Source organism: Somniosus microcephalus, chromosome 22 (genome assembly GCF_052327205.1).
Source record: "Somniosus microcephalus isolate GS21.2 chromosome 22, FLI_Smic_1.0, whole genome shotgun sequence".
Lineage (NCBI taxonomy): Eukaryota > Metazoa > Chordata > Chondrichthyes > Squaliformes > Somniosidae > Somniosus > Somniosus microcephalus.
Genome location: NC_141008.1, coordinates 23,272,512 through 23,295,534, shown reverse-complemented (window position 1 = coordinate 23,295,534; position 23,023 = coordinate 23,272,512). Strand labels below are relative to the sequence as shown.

Sequence of the window (23,023 nt, the reverse complement as noted above, 5' to 3'; positions counted from 1 at the left end):
AAAAATGACATAAAGTAAAAGAAACACCTGCCGTCACATCGTTTTTGTGTTAAGCTTAAGACACCTACACAGGAGCCATAATTCTGTGTTACAACCAGCTGAGGTGGCTAAGAATTGCATAGATCACCCTGGTTGAGGTGTTCTAATTTACACTTCGTAAAGAGACACAAACAGAAGGCCTTGGTAGAGATGACATCAAGTGAAATGCACCTGCTGTTACACTGTTTTTTATGATAAGCTTCGAACACCTAGGGTAGAGACATAATTCTGCATTGCTGCCAGCTGAACTGACTGTAAGAATAGCAGACGTCAGCAGAAAAATGACTAGAGATAATTAGCTTACATCAGCAGAAAACTTCAAAGGAAATACCACTGAAAAAGGATATAAATATTGAACTTTCAAATGGGATGATAGTCTCGCTGTAAAGGGGCAAAGCGATTCTCAGGCTTCAGAGGCAGCTCTGTAAGTCTACAACTCTTTGTACCTCGGGGATCAAAGGTATCAAAAGTATTTGATTTTGGTGGATATCCTGGAATAAGACGGAGAACTGTAAAACTGTAGCGAAGTTAAGATCTGATAAGAATTGTAAGCTTGCTCTTTTTGGAACTGTTAATGCTGCGATTGAAACACCTACTGTAATTACATGTCAGTTCTTTAATAAATCTATATATTTTTAGAATTATCTCACATAATACTTCTGTATCAAACTCGCAAACTCAATCTCTGTACACTCCTTGGTGAGGAGTTGCAGAATTCTGAGGGAGTTTTCCAGACCCTCATAATATCCGGAATGTTACAGTCTAGCTAAACTTATTAAAAGTGCTATCTGGAGGATGGTAACATCGTCAGGTTGTTCCTTTCCTTTAGGGAGAGATAGTCTGGACCTTTAGACCCAATTAAATGACCTTAGGATTTGGCTACCTCAAACTTTAGTTGAAAGTGAATGTCTGAGGAATACGCCTGATCCGGGGTAGCCCTAAAGGGGCTAGGACTAGTAATTATCCCTTCAGTTGGCGCCCAACGTGTGTGTTAACGAGTTGATACAGAACCTATACTTATATTTATATCTATATCCATCTTGTAGATTGTTAAGTATAGAAGGAGTGTTTTACTGACAGTATTAGACAGATTTAAGTCTCTAGAGACGACAAGTCCCTGATCAGGCCTTGTAGAACTTAAATCAGAACTCCCTCAATATACCATTGCGGTATAGAAATTTCTTATAAAGTTCATATTAAACCCTAACCGAGGTTAGGTCCTGATGAAATGGCAAACCCTGTCGGAATTGGCCAAGTCTTTTTATTAGGAAATTCAAATGATTGCTTTATTAGGGGAAATACTCCTATCCCTCCAGAAGACCAAGTAATAATTTTTGATGGATCGTCAATGACAATTAAAAAAGGGACATCCCAACAATCCTCAGCTGGGATGGGGATAGTAGTAGGGACTTTTCGAGATTCCTATTCTTTTTATCCAGAAGAATTACTGTCCATACCCCTTGGCCATAAGACAGCGCAATATGCTGAAGCCGCAGCATTACGGTATGCTTTAGAAAAGGCAGACCCTATTAAACCCACACTCATCTGTACGGATAGTGACTACTGTAAAAGAGTATATAACCAAGATCTAGTTTTCTGGGAACAAACAAATTTTACCAATCATAAGGGTAAACCCATAAAACATAAGTCATTGTGGGAAGACATTCTCCGTTCGAGAATGGAGAAACAGAATTGTCAGGTGCAGGTTAGGTTGATTTGGCTATGATAAATTGACCCTTAGTGTTAGGGGATTAAATACGTGGGGTTACGGGAATAGGGTGGGATATGTGTCGGTGCAGGCTCGATGGGCCGAAATGGCCTCTATCTGCACTGTAGATTCTGTGATTCTGTGATTCATTGTCAGGTAAATGGGCGTACCACTGGGGCAGTACACTCAAAAGGAAACAGTCTTGCAGACGAACAAGCGAAACATTCGGTCTGCATGACACCCCCTTGAGAGGGGCCTGCCAATATTAGTGACATGAATCAGTCATTCATGAAAGAAAGACTTATGAAATAATACTGAGTGGCCTGCGGGTGGCACTGTCCAGGGAGAGTATAAATACTCGGGCATGTGCCCAGCTTGCGCAGGACATTCTTAACAGGAACTAGTGAAGGACACAACTAGACCTCCATGTTGTAAAACAGTTGATTAAAGCTTTGTTTAACGCTTAGACCAAGTGCCTAGTAGTTTTCTTACGTCAATTAGTGTAATCACTAGGGCAGAACGGGCAGCTAATCAGGATGAGGAACTGATTCAGCTATTAGACCCAACAAAAGAGAATCCACCAGGATATCCACCAAAGTACTTTTATTTGGAAACCCCTACGGGTATTGTGCTAGTTAAGTTGCCCAAGGGAAACCGAGAGGTACCCCCGAGACACGAGGGCATAGGTCAAGCACATTGTGGTGCCAGAACAAATTCTGCAAATTGACCCCCTTATATTGGTGGCCAGGCATGCTTAAGGCCTGTAAAACATACGTGGCAAATTGTGAGTCATGATATTTAACCAATAAGTCATCACTAATTAAGCCACCACCATTGGCTTCTGTGAAAGCTGATGAGCCAATGGGAAAATTCTTTATTGACTTTATTGGACCACTTCCCCCATCTTTGGGATACAGACATGTTCTCGTTTGTGTAGATGGATGCACTTCCTTCTGTTGGCTGGTCCCCACAAAAACTGTTTCAGAAAACGCACTTGCCAATGCTATTACTGACATAATGACTGTAGCTGGTGCACCCAAAATCTTACACTCCGATCAAGGCAGAGCCTTTGTCTCCAAGGTCTTCAAAGACTACTGCGAACAAAGGGGGATTGGGTTAGAGCACAGCACGCCACATCATCCGCAATCAGCGGGGCTGGTGGAACGTAAAAACCAGGAAGTAAAAAAGCTATTGGTCAAACTGTTGAGAATCAGGGGAAATAAGTGGACCACCATCATTCCGGAGGTGCAGCTATCACTTAATAATGTGCCCGCATCTGCATCAAGGACAGTGTCCCCTAAAACTCCATATTATCTGATGTATGGGGTTGAGATGCATACACGGCTTACCCATAGTTCTTTTATTGTCTCTACACTCTCTGATTCCTTGACCCGACAGCGACAGTTAGATTTAAAAAAAGAAGTAACAGAGGAGATTCATCAAATTGATCAGAGGATAAGGGAGGCAAATAGGTAGAAAAAATTGACAAACAAAGCATGGCAACCCCTAGTAGGAGAATGGGTACAGGAAAAGAAGTTCGAGCAAAAACCTGGTTTAAGACTGAAGTGGAAAAAACCTGTTCAAATACATTCTGTTATTAACGAAAGAACAGTTAAAATACATATTAATCAGCTGAATGGCAAGCATATTCTTAAAACTGTCTCAAAAGATGCCCTGCGGGATACCGAAATGGAGGAACAATACAAGGTGCAGTCGTACACTATCTTTCAAGACCCAGCTTGGAGCATGACACAGGAAATGGATGCGATTGAACTACTGACGATGGTCAGCCAGACGGTGTCGCCGACTCCTCCACACGATGCTTGGCAACGTCTCAGGAATTGGATTTGCAAAAAGCCACAACCGAAACAAGGAAAGATCAACAAGTTACTTCAACAAAGGAGGAAAACACTGCGGATGAAGAAGGAACCAACTGAGCACCTGGCAAGGCCTTTACGAAGACAAGAATCTGTCCATCCGCTGGATCGAAGGAACAGCATGTCAAGCTTCAGCTAGCTCCAAATGACATCTCTTTGACTCGTATGAATAACTCACCTCTATGGAACGTACATCTACCAATTGGACATTCTAAGTACATGTTGTTTCGCTAATTGCATGACAATGTACCTATCATCCTTTTAATTGTGTTCAATTTAAAATTGTCCTGGGATGACTTAAAAGGAATTTTCATGTAGCACATGATTAGGCTTTTGTGAATTTCGTGACATTAATGTGCTATTGTAACCTTATTAGTAACATTGACCAAACTCTGTCTTGATGCTCGTGTTAATTTTTTGGTCAAGAGGGGGGTGTGAAGGAATAAGCCATATAACCTATTCAGAAAAATACACCATTCTATGAAAGAATTCTGGGCTTATTGAAACATGACAAACTGGGTTTGGAAATCGAGAAACCTAACAATGGAGAAGCTGTATTGTTAACATCATTCAGGCTATTGAGTTGGGATGGTTGTTGACACTGAATCAATAACCTTATTGAAACAGAAGGTTAAAGGTTCCTGACGGTCTGAATCTTTGGGGGCAGACAATGGTACATCCTGGTTAAGGTGTTCTAAAGTACACTCCGTAAACAGGCACATAAAAGAAGCAGAAACATATGCCTTCGTAAAAATGACATAAAGTAAAAGAAACACCTGCCGTCACATCGTTTTTGTGTTAAGCTTAAGACACCTACACAGGAGACATAATTCTGTGTTACAACCAGCTGAGGTGGCTAAGAATTGCATAGATCACCCTGGTTGAGGTGTTCTAATTTACACTTCGCAAAGAGACACAAACAGAAGGCCTTGGTAGAGATGACATCAAGTGAAATGCACCTGCAGTTACACCGTTTTTTATTATAAGCTTTGAACACCTAGGGTAGAGACATAATTCTGCATTGCTACCAGCTGAACTGACTGTAAGAATAGCAGACGTCAGCAGAAAAATGACTAGAGATAATTAGCTTACATCAGCAGAAAACTTCAAAGGAAATACCACTGAAAAAGGATATAAATATTGAACTTTCAAATGGGATGATAGTCTTGCTGTAAAGGGGCAAAGCGATTCTCAGGCTTCAGCGGCGGCTCTGTAAGTCTACAACTCTTTGTACCTCGGGGATCAAAGGTATCAAAGGTATTTGATTTTGGTGGATATCCTGGAATAAGACTGAGAACTGTAAAACTAGCGAAGTTAAGATCTGATAAGAATTGTAAGCTTACTCTTTTTGGAACTGTTAATGTCGCGATTGAAACACCTACTGTAATTACATGTCAGTTCTTTAATAAATCTATATATTGTTAGAATTGTCTCACATAATACTTCTGTATCAAACTCGCAAACTCAATCTCTGTACACTCCTTGGTGAGGAGTTGCAGAATTCTGGGGCAGTTTTCCGGACCCTCATAATATCCAAAACGTTACAGTCTAGCTAAACTTATTAAAAGTGCTAACTGGAGGACGGCAACATCTTCAGGTTGTTCCTTTCCTTTAGGGAGAGATAGTCCGGACCTTTAGACCCAATTAAGTGTCTTTAGGATTCGGCTACCTCAAACTTTAGTTGAAAGTGAATGTCTGAGGAATACGCCTGATCCGGGGTAGCCCTAAAGGGGCTAGGACTAGTAATTATCCCTTCACAGGAATGCTGTCATCCTGAGAGAGGACAGCAGGTTCCTGCTCCACTGACCCACTGCCACTGCCCCCGGTCACCACCTCAGCATCCCTAGCAATCTGTAGGAGCACAGGTTGCTGGCCTGCTGTGACACTGTGAAAGCCCCAGCTGACGGTGGTAGACCCAGCCACAATGGCAGCAGTCAGAGCTTGCATGGCATCAAGCTGAGGCTGCATGAGAGCAATCTGAGATGGGATGCCACCAAGCATAAACTGCATTACAGCATTAAGATGTGTCGCTTCTGCCTGTGCTGCAATGGAAGCTGCCAGATCGCCCATCACACGCAGCATTAGGGTTGCTACAGTCTTTCTGGGAGTCCACCATCCTTTGCAGACTGGAAATGATGGGCTCCATGGTGTGCGCAGAGCCTTGTGCAATGTTGGAGGCGGACTCCTCCATGCTCCTTATCATTGCCGAGAGGCCCTCGGGCACCCTTGCCATGGCACCTAACATCTCCGTGTGCATGCCCATCACCCTTCTTCTGAACGCCTCCCCATCGAGGTCCTCATCTGAGTCCTGTGCAGCAGAACTTGCGCAGGAACTCGTCCTCCAGCGAGCTGGTCCCCGAGCTACCCTTTCCCCCGGCCTTGCTGCAGCCCACTTGTCTCTGGTGCCTCACCCTGTGCAGATCCTGCTACTATACACGCCTCTAAAGAATGTGTAGTGCCAGTATCTGAGCTGGTGCCTGCGGGTGAGACATGCAGTGACGAGGTGTGTTCTTCCTCCTCCTCTTCTCCCGCCTCGCTCTCAACGGTGCCCTCCGGGACAGGCTGCTCAGGTGCTTGCTGATTAGCTGAAAGCTTAAAGGCACAAGATTCGTGTTAAGGTGAGGGGAGGGGGACAGGAAGGGAGAAATGCATGCATACAGCATGAATAGCTGGAAAGTGGGAAACGCTTGTGGGGTGAGGGGGAAATGGGATGTGAGAAGAAGGAGTAGGGATGAACATACCGTTGTTGTCCCCAAGGGGGCCAACGTCGCCGGTGGCCACGGCGCCCAATAATCTGCAGCACTCTATTTTCCAGCACAGACCGTGGTTGGGCGTCGGCTTGTCCCCCGCCTGTGAGCTCCTGCTCTCTCCTGTTGTGAGCCACCTTGGGCTGCAAGAGAAAGGATCTCTGCGGACAGCTTTATACGGGGCCCACGGTGAACGCCTTTGCTTTGGCATTGACTGCAAATTACAGGCCATTATTTCTACTGGTTGACGACTAGAACAAGGTGGAATAGACCCTGGATTATCACTAAAAGAACAAAGGAAGAAGATAGAAGAAATGTTTTCCCGCAGAGGGTTATTAGAACATGGAATGCATTACCACAAGTGGATATTGAGTGAGAGATTTAACACGAAGGACTGAATGATCTCATCAATCTGATTGGAATATTTTGAATTTAGACTGCAAGATCTTTGTTCAAGTTAAGTTTTTTCAAGGTATATGACTGTTGTTAATCTCAATGGATGATTGCTTAATACACCATACAATACTCCTCTGGCCGCTGTCTTGATGGGAATAGCAACACACTTAAAATACACCAGTTAATGCTTGTGTTAAAACAGTTTGACAAAGAATGTCCTATAAATATGTTGCCTATTTGGCCACCAATATCACCAGCAATAATGTTTAGGCTATAATCTTTAACTAGTACTATTTAATACACAACTCTGCAACATGTCTACATTGGGTTGTACAGTCGAGATGCTCGGCCCTTTGTCAGGAATGTCCAGCTTACTGAGCACCTGGGTTGAGATTCTACTGCACATGGTACATTCAGTCTGTGTTTGTGCTGTTGACTGTTTATTCATACTCCAGGTCTGTGACTCTCTCTTTAATCCAGCTCATCAGTTTGGGCAATCTACTATAAAACCCCATGACGTTCTCTCCACAAATAGTCGTTCTTCCAAAACTGATGATGCCGACCTGTGGATGTGTCAGAAAGAGTTGCATGTTAGCTCGGTGCAGTCTGTACATCAGTAACCAACACTGAGGATAGTGGCAAGTACTTTTTTCTTTCCCTGTCAAGGATCAGACACTCTCCTTTCAAGGTATTTCCTCCCCACTTCTCTCTTGGGTCTCCAAATGCCATCCCTATCTAAGAGAACAGACCAATGACCTGTTCTCATCGGCTACCAACAGGGTCCTGAGACCAACTGCTGGGAGATGAGATGTGGCCTAAGATGAGTCTTCACCTCTGACGTTACCTCCCTTGCTACAGGGGAAGGGCCTGGCTCCACTCATCGCCCCCTTGAAATGGCACAGCAGGTAATGAGAACTAAGTATGTGAGAGAACTGATGGTGTGAGAGCACAATGCTTCATTGCACTGTGACCATGGAATCCTTATATACCTGTAGGGCAGATTCCCTGATTAGGCACTCCTGGACAGGAGTGGCTCTCACAGTGAGTGCTGGCTTTGATAACAAGGATGACTAGTATGGGAAATGGAGATGTCACACTGCTACTGTTGCAATAGAGGTTGCCCATCTGAGGCTGTGCTGGGCAGAGTAGGATGGCTATACCCTTCACCTGACTGACAACTATCTGACCTGGGTGTGCTTGATGCTAACATTGGATTCAATATATGGGAATATGTCTTATTCAAGAGGAGTGATATCCCTGATTGATGAGCATACTCCTGTTAATTCAATCATTTTTCATACAAAAAAAATTATCCAGTAATTAGAATTAAGTAACATGTATAAAGAGGCAACATAAAGAAAGAGGGCAAAATAAATCTAATTTGAATTAATTGACACTGAATTAAGAAGCTCAGACTGTATTTAAAATAAATTAAATCAAATAATAACTCGGATGGAATTTGCAGTATATATTCATGGAATCTATCATTGATTTGTGAATATTTCATGCTTCAGAAAACAAAACAAGCAGGATCAAAAACCTGGATCCAGCGGTGGTTTCTCTCCATGACCATGGGTCCCCCGGAATCTCCTGTCAAAGGCAGTTGGGGAAATTGTCAAACTTCAACAACCAGTACCAAGGAGTTGTTACACACCAAGTCTGATCAAAACAAATCCTGATTGAGGTCTAAGGCATGATTTCCACCCCCCCCGCCACCCCACCTCCCTCACCCCACCCAGCTCCCCCCTCCGCCCCGGGTGCCAGGAAGGCCTCCAGCACCAATCCTTGTCCCTGAAAGAAAAAGGTGCACTTCCCTTCGGACCTTGTGTCTTTGTTGCGTGTGATCAAAGGTGTGATGAAATATTCCATTCATCACTGCCTGTGACTGTGGTTAGTTTCAGGTTTCCCCTCACCATTGTATTGCCTGTGACTGTGGTTGGTTTCAGGTTTCTCCTCACCATTGTATTGTATATTGGAATGTATGGAATGTGTTGTGTGTAGGGCTCCGCCCATACCTGGCCTCTATGTAAGCCAGCTCAGTCTGGCCTCATATCCAGTACTGCAGAGCTCCAGATGGAAGATACCTCTCTCCACTGCGTGTTATCTTCTAAGTTAATAAAAGCCTTGTTTTGTTTCGCTAACATCGAGTCTCGGGATTATTGAGGCACATCAATTTTATTAACTTATTTTTCAACACAATGGATCAACTCCTGAAACCCGAACGTTTGGATTTGGATCAGCATGCTCCGGACGCATCAGCACGCTTCGGACACTGGTTTATGTGTATGGAATTCTTCCTGGACAATTCCGCAGCCGTCAAAGACGCTACGGACGCTGCGAGTATGAAACTCGGAATTCTGCGGAACTGGGTAAGCCACCGGGTTTACCCCCTCATCCAAGACGCCGACACGTACTTGGCCGCCTGCGACATCTTAAAGGCGCATTACCAGCAGCCTACGAATGAGGTGTATGCTAGGCATCTGCTCGCCACTCGCGCACAGCGACCTGGGGAATCGGTGGAGGAGTTCCTAGGCACCCTGAAAATGCTTGGCAAAGACTGCAAGTGCCGAGATGTAAAAGCCGCAGTGTACACCGACGAGCTTGTTCGCGATGCCTTTATCACAGGCCTCAGCTCCACTTACATCCGGCAAAGACTGCTGGAAAAAACGGGATTGGACCTGAAACAGGCTGCGGACACCGCGCGATCCCTGGATGTGGCCCAGAGAAACTCGGACGCCTACTCTTCAGCCCACACCGTCCACGCCGCCACGTGTGCACCAAGGGTGCCGCCATCTTGGAAGGCATCTTCCCCGCCCGGCAGCCCGACACCGTCGGGGCCCCGCTCTCCCCCCAGAAGCCCTACGACAGCCGCGACGCGTCGGGGACCCAACTGCTACTTCTGCGGGCAGCCAAAGCACACCAGAAACCTGTGCCCGGCGAAAGGCACCACCTGCTTTAAGTGCGGTAAGAAGGGGCACTTCGGGAAGGTGTGCAGAGGGAACCCCGCCGGAAAACCAAAACCCGCCACCGCCGCGTGTGCGCCGTGGGAGCGGCCATCTTGGACGCCATCTTGCCCGACCTCGTGGGGTCCGCCATCTTGTGAGCAGACAGCGTGGATGCCATCTTGTCTCGATCAGGGCCCTACAGTGGCATCGGTCACAATGGACCAGACCAGGCCCCACCCGCTATCCAAATCAATGGTGGACATCGAGGTAAACGGGTGCCGGGTTAAATGTTTAATTGACAGTGGAAGCACGGAGAGTTTTATCCACCCTGAACCGGCACAACAACTCTCCCTAAAGGTGGTCCCTACTCGGGGTACCATCTCTATGGCTGATAAAACCCAGACATCGACCATTCTGGGTTACTGCACGGTACAATTGTCCGTTAACGGGACGGTATACGATAATTTAAAAGTATTAATCATGAAGAATCTATGCGCGAGCGTGATCTTGGGCCTGGATTTCCAGTGCAACCACCAAAGCATCACGCTCAAGTACGGTGGGTCCCAGCCGCCCCTCACAGTGTGCGGCCTGGCTACCCTGAAGGTAAAGCCGCCTTCGCTATTCGCGAACCTTACCCCTAACTGCCGGCCAATAGCGACCAAAAGCAGGAGGTACAGCTGGGAGGACAGGCGGTTTATCGCGACCGAGGTAGACAGGCTCCTGAAAGAGCGCATTATTGAATGCAGCAATAGCCCGTGGCGCGCCCAAGTGGTGGTGGTAAGGGGTAGCGAGAAGAAACGGATGGTGATCGACTATAGCCAAACGATCAACAGGTACACCCAACTAGACGCCTACCCGCTACCCCGCATATCAGAAATGGTGAACCAAATCGCCCAATACCGGGTGTTCTCCACCATCGACCTCAAGTCAGCGTACCACCAGCTCCCTATCAGACCAGAGGACCGCCCGTACACCGCCTTCGAGGCGAACGGACGCCTCTACCAATTCCTCAGAGTCCCCTTTGGGGTGACGAATGGGGTCTCGGTCTTCCAGAGGGAGATGGATCGCATGGTCGATGACCACCACTTGCAGGCAACCTTCCCCTACCTCGACAACATCACCATCTGCGGTCACAACCAGCAGGATCACGACTCGAACCTCGAGAGGTTCCTGAAAACCGCACAAAAACTCAACCTCACCTCCAACGAGGACAAGTGCGTTTTCAACACCACGCGCCTCTGCATACTAGGCAGCGTGGTGGAGAATGGGGAAATCGGACCAGACCCCGACCGATTGCGCCCCCTACGGGAGCTGCCCCTGCCCAACACTCCCAAAGCCCTGAAAAGGTGCCTGGGGTTATTTTCTTATTATTCCCAATGGGTCCCCAACTACTCCGACAAAGCCCGCCCCCTCTTGAAAGCATCCTCTTTTCCGCTCTCTGCTGAGGCCCACGCCGCCTTCAAAAGCATTAAGCAGGATATTGAGCGGGCCACGCTACAGGCAGTGGACGAGAACACTCCATTTCAAGTGGAAAGTGATGCGTCTGACTTTGCCTTGGCGGCCACCCTCAACCAGGCGGGGCGGCCCGTAGCTTTCTTCTCGAGGACCCTCCAAGGGCCCGAGATCAGACACTCCTCCGTGGAAAAGGAGGCCCAAGCCATCGTGGAGGCAGTGCGCCACTGGCGCCACTACCTAGCCGGCAAACGCTTCACCCTACTTACCGACCAGCGGTCGGTAGCGTTTATGTTCAATAATAAACAGAGGGGGAAGATCAAAAATGATAAGATTCTTAGGTGGCGGATCGAGCTCTCCACCTTCGAGTATGACATCATTTACCGGCCAGGGGCCCTTAACGAATCCCCAGATGCCCTCTCACGAAGGATGTGTGCCAGCGCCACCGGGGATCGGCTACAGACCCTCCACAACGACCTCTGCCACCCAGGGGTCACGTGGCTGTTCCACTTCATAAAGTCCCGCAACTTACCCTACTCGATTGAGGAAGTTCGGTCTCTGACCAGGAACTGCCGCACTTGTGCTGAGTGCAAGCCTCGGTTCTACCACCCTGATAGAGCCCACTTAATCAAAGCTACACGGCCCTTTGAGCGGCTCAGCTTAGAATTCAAGGGCCCCCTCCCGTCCGTCGACCGCAATGTTTACTTCCTGAACATTGTGGACGAATACTCCCGGTTCCCATTCGCCTTCCCCTGCCCAGACATGACCAGCGCCACAGTCATTAAATGCCTCAACAGCCTGTTCTGCCTGTTCGGTATGCCGAGCTACATCCACACGGATAGGGGGGCGTCCTTCATGAGTGAAGAGCTACGCCAGTACATGCTGTCCAGGGGTATCGCCACGAGCCGTACCACCAGCTACAACCCCCGGGGTAATGGTCAAGTGGAGCGAGAGAACGGGACAGTATGGAAAGCAGTCACTCTAGCTCTAAGGACCAAGGGCCTCCCTATCTCCCGCTGGCAGGAAGTCCTCTCAGATGTGCTCCATTCGATACGGTCGCTATTGTGTACTGCCACTAATGCCACGCCTCATGAACGAATGTTTAGCTTTCCCCGGAAATCCACCTCAGGCGTATCCATGCCGTCATGGCTCTCCACCCCAGGTCCGGTATTCGTGCGAAGGCATGTGAGGGGCCATAAGACGGACCCTCTCGTGGAGCCAGTGCACCTACTCCACGCCAACCCCCAATACGCGTATGTCCGGCACGCCGACGGAAGGGAGGACACCATGTCAATAAAAGACGTCGCCCCAGCCGGTAACGACAACAACCATGGCAATAGCAGCAACAACGACCACAGCAACTCTTACCCACCCACTACTCTTTCATCACCCCCCCGGAAGAACATCGACCAACGGCACCCCCACCAACTACCCCTTCAACAACCCTGGCGGCACCCCCGGCAGAGACCCAGGAGGCCACCGGGGACACCCAGCCGACACCTGCGACACCACAACAGCCACGTCGGTCGCAGAGGACTACCAAACCCCCGAACAGACTAAATCTATAGAAGGGGTGAATGTGATGAAATATTCCATTCATCACTGCCTGTGACTGTGGTTGGTTTCAGGTTTCCCCTCACCATTGTATTGCCTGTGACTGTGGTTGGTTTCAGGTTTCTCCTCACCACTGTATTGTATATTGGAATGTATGGAATGTGTTGTGTGTAGGGCTCCGCCCATACCTGGCCTCTATGTAAGCCAGCTCAGTCTGGCCTCATATCCAGTACTGCAGAGCTCCAGATGGAAGATACCTCTCTCCACTGCGTGTTATCTTCTAAGTTAATAAAAGCCTTGTTTTGTTTCGCTAACATCGAGTCTCGGGATTATTGAGGCACATCAAAAGGCTCACTTCTTTTGGGCACCCCTCAAAACGGGTGCCCTTCCAGTGTTGAGGAAAATGAGGCAGCAGGACTGGAAACGTCCCAACTTACCTCATTAGCATAACCATGGTTTACCTGCACCTGTTATCGGTACAGACACTCGCCACCCCTATGGAGAAAGCCCGAGGAAATTTGAGACTGTGTAAAGTGGGATGGGTGGGGGGGAGTGGAAACCGAGAGCCATAGGTCTCCAGCCCCTTTTCCTCTTTTTTTGGCTGACTTGCAATAGCTGGCCAGCACACTGACCAAATCCTTCAAATAGCCCAGGCACCCTGCATATGGAAGCTCATAAAGCTATAGTGACCCAACCAAACAAAATCCACTGGTCATCAACAGTACTTCAATAATGTTGTTCACCATAAAGCATTCACCAGAAGCAGTCATCCATAAGTCCCTATGTAAAGTTCACTCTCTATCATGATGTGGGCAATATGTAGTTTGGTGTACATGATATAGTGTGACATGAATCAGTCATTCATGAAAGAAAGACTTATGAAATAATACTGAGCGGCCTACGGGTGGCGCTGTCCAGGGAGAGTATAAATACTCGGGCACGGGCCCAGCTTGCGCAGGACATTCTTAACAGGAACTAGTGAAGGACACAATTAGATCTCCATGTTGTAAAACAGTTGATTAAAGCTTTCTTTAACGCTTAGACCAAGTGCCTAGTAGTTTTCTTACGTCATAGTGTATGGCATCGAAGCTTTGACCACGCTCGATCAGCTCCGATGGACGGGCCACATCATCCGCGTGCCCGATACGAGACTCCCAAAATAAGCGCTCTACTCGGAGCTCCGACACAGCAAGAAAGCCCCAGGTGGGCAGAGGAAATGCTTCAAGGACACCCTCAAAGCCTCCTTGAAAAAGTGCAACATCCCCACCAACACCTGGGAATCCCTGGCCCAAGACCGCACAAAGTGGAGGAGAAGCATCCGGGAAGGCACCGAACACCTCGAGTCTCTTCGCTGGGAGCAAGCAGAAGCCAAGCGCAAACAGCGGAAGGAGCGCACGTCAACCCAAGCACCCCACCCACCTGCCCCTTCAACCACCGTCTGCCCCACCTGTGACAGAGACTGTAGGTCCCGCATTGGACTCGATAGTCACCTGAGAACTCATTTTTAGTGTGGAAGCAAGTCATCCTCAGTTCCGAGGGACTGCCTAAGAAGAAGATAGTGTATGGAGCTCCACAAAGGAGGCCTGTATTGACTTGCCCTTCTATTTGATCTCATTCTGTTCATCATTTGTCACTTCCCCCTGAAAATATAGTTGGTTGAATTCGGGAGCTGTGATGATCCTGTGCCCTAGCACTCTATGGCAATGCACAATGGTTATGTTCAATCCATGAATGACATTGGTTTCCAAACTGCTATAGAAACATAGACGATAGGAGCAGGAGTAGGCCATTCTGCCCCTCGAGCTTGCTCCGCCATTCAATGCGATCATGGCTGATCATCCAATATAACAATGGCTCTAGTGTCATAAGGTATGTTTGTGTAAGAAAGCCTTTATTTTTAAAGTGCAATGTAAAATTCAGGCCTTTGTCTTCTACTTGATCTAAGTTGCTGCAATACATGTGCTTTGTCCAACCTTAGAGCTAACATAGTGGCAAGTGAGGTGCAGAGTGTGAGGAGCCAGTGTGACATTGCACGCACTGAGATTCCAATGCTGCCACGTTGGGGTAGTAGCAGAGGCAAGGAGCTTTACCACCTTGAGGGAGCAAGGAAAATCAGGAGAGTCACCGTGTGCTGCATTCATCCACCTCTTCGAGAGCATTCACACTCCAGCTGTAGCATTGGTGAAAAGCGCTTTCACTCTGGCACTGCAGTTAGTCCACACCCGTGGGGGTGAGAAAATACGGGCCAATATCTTTGCACGGCGTCACCCTGTAGCTCAGAGACTCTATGCAGTGAGAAGCTAAGACAAACAGATTAGGAACACTCCCGGTCTGTGTTGGGTTCGCTGATCTCAGCCAGAGCAATGATAGGACGCGGCGGTTGGCCTCAGCACCCCAGGTTAGGGAGTGGAAAATCACCCAGGGTTTCACTCCCGTTGGCTATCCGGTGACCCTGCTGGATGTATGTGTGTGTGTGTGTGTGCGGAGATTGGGCTATGACTCTGGAGGTTGGCTACGATACCTCGTGGTTGAACAGCCTCCTTGTCCATGATGAATGGCGGCTTGTGTGAGGCACAGGATGCCTGTGCAGCTCTATCCCAGTAAAGAGTCAAGGAGAGAGAAGGGGAAAAAATTGATTGAAGGATGATGAAAGAAAGACTTACCACGGCAGCTGTCTGCCTCATCTCCTTTTGCACAGAACATGGCTTCAGTTAACGGGTACGGTGACGTACAGGTACTACGATGCTACAAAAGAACAGAACACTAAGAACACTGCAAGAATAGATCAGAGCCAGTATGTAGCACATTTTAAATACCAGAGAGCCCACTGACCTCTCCAGGCCTCCCTAGTAAGAAGGCCTTGCTCTAAGATCAAAGGGGGTAGCACAGGAGCAAATGCTACAAGTCGGAGAAATCCTGTAGCTGCTCTCCTGGCTGCTGGGAATTGTGGCCCAAAGATTATCCAGGGGCAGAGGGGATTTCCTTACTTGCTTACCTTCCGTGAATCTTCAGGCTACCCCCTGGGATCACTGCAGGCCCTTCAGAACCACAACCAGAATTCTTTGGGTGCCCAAGTGGAAAGGTGCCCAATCAGCAAATGGACAAGAATGTGAGGTGAGAGGTCAGGATTGGTGCCTGATTACCATGCTTACTCCTCCAGGAGCAGGCTCAGTTAACTTGTATCTGGAGAATCCTAGGGCAAGTGTGGGGGTAGATATTAGGGAGGGAGCTGGGGGACTGTTTTGAGTTCGGGAAACCTGGAAGAACGGATTTCCCTCAGGTCCTGCCGAATTTAACAGCAGGACCTGATTAACATTTTTTGTCTCCGTTTTCCGGCCGCAGCCAGCCAGATTGTGAGGTTGGTTGGCTGACTGGTGGGCGGGTAGACCTTCGGTGCCAGGCCGCAGCCAGGGAGCGGAGAGGAGAGGCGGGAAGGAGCGATTGGAAGGGCCTCGGGCGGGTGGGGGGTGTGGGGAGATCGGATGGGTCGGTGTCCGGGTGGAGATTAGAAGGGTCTCAGGAAGGAGATTGGAAAAGCCGGTTGGTGGGGGTGGGGGGAAAGTCAGAAGGGTCGATAGGGGCAATCACAAGGGTTGGGAGGGGTGGGGGGATCGAAAGGGTCGGGGGGAGAGATCGGAAGGGTCGGGGGGAGAGATCGGAAGGGTCGGGGGGAGAGATCGGAAGGGTCGGGGGGAGAGATCGGAAGGGTCGGGGGGAGAGATCGGAAGGGTCGGGGGGAGAGATCGGAAGGGTCGGGGGGAGAGATCGGAAGGGTCGGGGGGAGAGATCGGAAGGGTCGGGGGGAGAGATCGGAAGGGTCGGGGGGAGAGATCGGAAGGGTCGGGGGGAGAGATCGGAAGGGTCGGGGGGAGAGATCGGAAGGGTCGGGGGGGAGAGATCGGAAGGGTCGGGGGGAGAGATCGGAAGGGTCGGGGGGAGAGATCGGAAGGGTCGGGGGGAGAGATCGGAAGGGTCGGGGGGAGAGATCGGAAGGGTCGGGGGGAGAGATCGGAAGGGTCGGGGGGAGAGATCGGAAGGGTCGGGGGGAGAGATCGGAAGGGTCGGGGGGAGAGATCGGAAGGGTCGGGGGGAGAGATCGGAAGGGTCGGGGGGAGAGATCGGAAGGGTCGGGGGGAGAGATCGGAAGGGTCGGGGGGAGAGATCGGAAGGGTCGGGGGGAGAGATCGGAAGGGTCGGGGGGAGAGATCGGAAGGGTCGGGGGGAGAGATCGGAAGGGTCGGGGGGAGAGATCGGAAGGGTTGGGGGAAAGATCGGAAGGGTCGGGGGGGGCAATTGGAAGGGTCGGGGGGGGGTAGGGGGGTGTCTGATCACGGGGGATGGTTGAAGCAGGTAAACTGGATCCAGCAGGTAAGTGGAAAGGCACTTACCTTCTGAATCCAGCAGTCCTTTGTCTTTTTTGCTGCCGGGTTTCCCGAGGCCCAGGTTAAATTTTAAATGGTGGTTAATTCTGAGGCACACAGCCTCATTATAATATTTAAATGACCAACCCACCTCCTGTGAGCGGGTTGGTTGCCCGTGCCCTGTCGCGCCTCCATTAAAACTGGAAGTGGGCGGGTTGGAGGAGGGTTTCAGATTTTTTACATTTTTACATGCCACCTGACCCAAAACCACCCGTTTTTGTGGGTTAAAATACCTCCCAATGGGTTTCCATTCCCATTTCCTCTCTGTTGTGCCTGGGACTGGGGGTTGCCCAGGCACAATTAAGAGGAAAATCTTTTAATCGTAAAATCTATTCTGTCTACAAACAATAAGAAGGATCCAATACGCCAATTCCAAAGCATCTGTGGTTTCCATAGTGGTCATAGTTACTTTTTTTGAAACTTTTTTTTACTTCCGTTTTCCCCTCCTCCCTGCAGATGGTGATTTATACTAGGGTATGATTTCATGGGCTCCTGCAGTACCTTGGTGCCTCACACGACTGTCCAGTCTGTCATGTGTGAGCCTAGATACTGAATACTAGGCAGCCAACTCACCATGTGGAGGGGAAAAGAAAGAAAGACTAGCATTTATACAGAGCCTTCCACGACCACCAGCCAATTAAGTACATTTGAAGTGTAGTCACTGTTGTAATGTGGGAAACATGGCACAGCAAGCTCCCACAAACAGCAATGTGATAATGACCAGATAATCTGTTTTTCTTTAGATGTTGATTGAGAGATAATCCCCTGCTCTTCTTCAAAATAGTGCCGTGGGATCTTTTTATGTCCACCTGAGAGCGCGGACGGGGCCACGGTTTAACGTCTCATCCAAAAGACGGCACCTTCAACAGTGAAGCACTCCCTCAGCACTGCACTGGAGTGTCAGCCTAGCCTTATGTGGACAAGTCTCTGGAGTGGGACTTGAACACATAACCTTCTGACTCAGAGGCGAGTGTGCTACCCACTGAGCCTGCAGTCGGATGATCTCAGCAAGGAGTGACGCTTGCAAGAAGCACAATTCCTGAAATTGCAGCCTCTGATTTTCCATCCATTAATCGCTTCTGCATAGAGGAGAATCTAATCTATGCCTAATAGCGAGAGTCGAGTTGAACTATATGCTAGACATGACTGCTGACAGTATCAGCAGATGGACGCTTAACTCGTTCCTATACTGGCTGTTTTAATAGATCTATTAATCCATTAAAAAATAAACTGACTAAAACCTGCGTTAAAATAACAGCCAGAACACTGTGCTAAGTGTTCATCCATCAATATAGCCAACAGTCATTTTCAGGCTTATGTCTTGTACTGTTAAATTGTTAGTCTGTCCAAACCATTTATTGTGCATTTTTAACTTGATATTTTTTTCCAGTAAGCTCCCCTTCTGTAACTGATCTCTTTTCTCCGATTGGCTTGGCCAACTATGCCAGCATCCAGCCCACGACCAATGGCCACTGCATCTAGTCACCAAAAGTCACCGGTGACTACACAGCTGTGAGTTTGCCCTTCACCCTGCAGGGAGGTACTGCAGCCTCCACTGTTTGCTCCCCACCCCCTTTGACATGACAAACGGTCCAGAAATGAATGAATCTGTGTCGATCCGGTTCCACAGCTTTAAGCTCATCGCTCAGCCTCACTGCACTGCCCTCATATCATTTGCATTTTAATATGCTCAGTCTAGTCAACTATCTCAAAATAGGACCTGTGAGGGAAAAGAGGTACAAAAAAGGAACCAGATACACTACATACCTGAATGTATACTTGTGCATGGAGTAGGGTGAAGGATGATATATGTGACCTTAGTCCATAGAATCCCCACCCACTCACATAACCTGACAGTAGTTTTTGATTTCTTCCACCGTGACTTGTCAACAGACCATCTGGGAGGAAAAATTAATATCATGTTCAGCTCCATTTATTCAACTGATCTTACATTATTGTTTTAATAAACCAAGGAAGTGACACTTGAACCTTGTGAGTAGAGTCGGGAACCGGGCACTGTTAGTTGTTAATGGCCAAGAGTATCCACCATCACTGAGAACCAATCTGCCTCCACAAACACATCTCTATATCAGAAGACCTAGGTCGGGATTTTGAAGTTTTCGACCCGCCCAGAGTGGGGGTGCCGGTAGACTGCTGGAAACCTGGAAGTCCAGGTTTCCCCGCACGTTAACTCCACACCGTGTGTGTGATGTCATGGGCAGGTTTCCCACCCGGAGGCCAGCCTGATTACCAGGCTGGCTTCCAGTCGGTCGGGGAACGCTGGATAGAATGCCGCAACCAACAGGTAGGTGCAGGGTCCGGTGAGGATGGATGAGCGGGACTTAATGCAGGACAGGATACACGGAGGGTTGAGAATGGGAGGCCAGCAAGGAGTAGTCAAGTCTGTTAGCAACCTATCAGATCCCAAGCTGAGCTTCCCAGCCCATATCCTCTCAATTACAAAGACCGCCTACTTCCACCTCCATAATATTGCCCACCTCTGCTCCACCTCAGTCCATGTTGCTAAAACACTCACACTCCAGGCACAGCTATTCCATTGCTCTCCTCAATGGCTTCCAATTTCCACCGTCTGTTAATTTCAGCTCATCCAAAACTCTGCTGCCCATATTCTATCCCGCACCACCCTACTCTCCATTCACCCCTGTCCTTCCTGACCTACACTGGCAGGTTTCTCAATGCCTCAAATGTAAAATTCTCATCTACATGTTTAAAACCCTTCATGGTCTTTTCCCTTTCTGTAACCGTAACCTCCTCCAGCCCTGCAACCCTCCCAGAACTCTCCGTTCCTCCTATCTGGCCATTTGTACATCCATCCTCCCTTCACCCTACCATTGGCGGCTGGCCTTCAGCTGCCTAGGTCCCATGCTCTGGAACCCCTCTCTCAGGCCCTCCACCTCCTTCTCTTTTAAGACCTTCCTTAAAAACCACCTTTTTGACCAAGCTTTTCGTCATCCCTCACAATACCTCCTTCTTTGGCCCAATGTCTATTTATTTCTGAATACACCCCGGTAAAGAACCATGGGACATTTTTCTATGTTAATAGCGCTATTTAACTGAAAGTTGTTGTCCAGCTAAGGATGGACAGTCTGCAATAATTTAGAATGGAAGACAGACAGACAGCGGGAGCGTTTCAGAGATTTGCTGGTCAGAATAATGAATTTAGCCCACTCGCAGGGATAGCGTGGTGTGTTTTATTATTTACTACGTTATTTGAAATAAATTAAAATTCCCTGTAAATATTATTCTGTTTGTTCAGATATTATATGTAAAACTATAAGTAAAAATATTGTTGGTTTAAAATTGGCCATGTCTTACTAGAGTGCGTCACTTTCCCAAAGGTGCATGTGAGGGTAGGTAAATATAAAATGTATATAAATGCAAGTTCTTTCTTTTCTCTATGTGTGAGATTATAGTCGTCAGTTCACATAATGAGGGGTTTCATTGTTACGACATCTCGATGACTGCGTTGTACTAAATATTGGGCAGTAAAGGTGAACCACTGAACATAAGGGACGCTGAGTCCACTGACGGGGGGGGGGGGGGGGGGGTGGAGACCAGGGACGCTGAACCCGAGAGAATATCTGGAGCAAATTTGTAATCGCAACATATATATTAATCATAACACAATACCTAATCTGACTGTTACTACTGGCAGTTATTGGTCCATCTGTGATTCTTTGTTAAAAAAGAAATCTTGTAAAATTGCATTACCTTCGTAATAGCATGTTCCATCCCAGCTGCCCACTGCTGAGGAAAGTAACTGTGCACTCTTCTTTGTGCAAGGCAGACAAACAGGTCTGCAAGATACAAATGTTTGGTTAGAGTATAGACATCTCGGGGGAAATGATTCAGTTTGGTTAGAGTATAGACATCTCAGGGGAAATGATTCAGTTTGGTTAGAGTATAGACATCTCAGGGGGAAATGATTCAGTTTGGTTAGAGTATAGACATCTCGGGGGAATGATTCAGTTTGGTTAGAGTATAGACATCTGGGGGGAAATGATTCAGTTTGGTTAGAGTATAGACATCTCGGGGGAAATGATTCAGTTTGGTTAGAGTATAGACATCTGGGGGGAAATGATTCAGTTTGGTTAGAGTATAGACATCTCAGGGGAAATGATTCAGTTTGGTTAGAGTATAGACATCTCAGGGGAAATGATTCAGTTTGGTTAGAGTATAGACATCTCAGGGGAAATGATTCAGTTTGGTTAGAGTATAGACATCTCGGGGGAATGATTCAGTTTGGTTAGAGTATAGACATCTCAGGGGAAATGATTCAGTTTGGTTAGAGTATAGACATCTCGGGGGAAATGATTCAGTTTGGTTAGAGTATAGACATCTCAGGGGAAATGATTCAGTTTGGTTAGAGTATAGACATCTGGGGGGAAATGATTCAGTTTGGTTAGAGTATAGACATCTCGGGGGAATGATTCAGTTTGGTTAGAGTATAGACATCTCGGGGGAAATGATTCAGTTTGGTTAGAGTATAGACATCTCGGGGGAAATGATGCAGTTTGGTTAGAGTATAGACATCTCGGGGGAAATGATTCAGTTTGGTTAGAGTATAGACATCTCGGGGGAAATGATTCAGTTTGGTTAGAGTATAGACATCTCGGGGGAAATGATTCAGTTTGGTTAGAGTATAGACATCTGGGGGGAAATGATTCAGTTTGGTTAGAGTATAGACATCTGGGGGGAAATGATTCAGTTTGGTTAGAGTATAGACATCTGGGGGGAAATGATTCAGTTTGGTTAGAGTATAGACATCTCAGGGGGAAATGATTCAGTTTGGTTAGAGTATAGACATCTCGGGGGAAATGATTCAGTTTGGTTAGAGTATAGACATCTCAGGGGGAAATGATTCAGTTTGGTTAGAGTATAGACATCTCGGGGGAAATGATTCAGTTTGGTTAGAGTATAGACCTCTCGGGGGAAATGAATCAGTTTGGTTAGAGTATAGACATCTCAGGGGAAATGATTCAGTTTGGTTAGAGTATAGACATCTCGGGGGAAATGATTCAGTTTGGTTAGAGTATAGACATCTCGGGGGAATGATTCAGTTTGGTTAGAGTATAGACATCTCGGGGGAAATGAATCAGTTTGGTTAGAGTATAGACATCTCAGGGGAAATGATTCAGTTTGGTTAGAGTATAGACATCTCGGGGGAAATGAATCAGTTTGGTTAGAGTATAGACATCTGGGGGGAAATGTTAATGCCCTTCACCCAGTGGAAACAGGGGAGTAGGGGAGTTAAAATATTGGACTTACCACCCCGTTCCCACTCTACTGCCATTTTTTCCCAGACCCTTCCACTGGGCAGCCGAGGCACCCACCCTCCCTGATGTCATTTTAATTTCCCACTGGGCGGAGTGTGCGCTGTGGACACTCCGCTCAGTAAAATCTGGCTGTACAGCAGAAGAGGTCCGGAAAGATAACCGCTAATACTATCTTTGTAGGGCCAAGAGGAGCGAGAATAAGGTGGACCATTGCTGGCCTGGGCTCCCCCTCATGGGCCTTTCTTTCTCCTTGGCCCAGGTCGGACTTCAGACCGCCCGATATGGCACTGGCCCAGAGTCGGTGCCTGCAGCCCACAGCAGATACGTTAATGATGCCGGGCCCTCGAAATGGACCTGGCCTCCCGCCAGCACTATCGGACGCCTGATAGTTAAACTCTACCTCCAAGACTCTTAGACAGACACAAGGCCAATGGATGATTACTCCCTGAACATATTCCCAAAGCACTGTTGACAGAAATCTATGGGCAAGAAGGCTAATTAGAAGATCTAAGCGATGTGTGGTGGTCTTGAGAAGAATGGTTTGGAAAGGCTTGTGAGGTCCATTCGGGGGGGCCCATTGTTTATTA

General features: G+C 47.9%; 1 protein-coding gene across 4 annotated transcripts in view; it reads right to left on the bottom strand.

The window, feature by feature from the left end:
• Positions 1–7,046: 7,046 nt before the first annotated feature.
• Positions 7,047–23,023, bottom strand: part of LOC147102105 (complement factor B-like) — a 110,871-nt gene continuing 94,894 nt past the window's right edge. For 2 of the 4 annotated variants that reach the window (XM_085964316.1, XM_085964319.1), the window contains 5 exons: positions 20,872–20,957; positions 18,907–19,037; positions 15,382–15,463; positions 8,308–8,357; positions 7,047–7,330 (listed from right to left, as the gene is read on the bottom strand). In XM_085964316.1, coding sequence (XP_085820442.1) covers positions 7,208–7,330; positions 8,308–8,357; positions 15,382–15,463; positions 18,907–19,037; positions 20,872–20,957 — 472 coding nt within the window. In that variant the 3' untranslated portion in view covers positions 7,047–7,207. The remainder of the gene's footprint in view (positions 7,331–8,307; positions 8,358–15,381; positions 15,464–18,906; positions 19,038–20,871; positions 20,958–23,023) is intronic. The other 2 variants (XM_085964317.1, XM_085964318.1) reach the window with 2 other exon arrangements.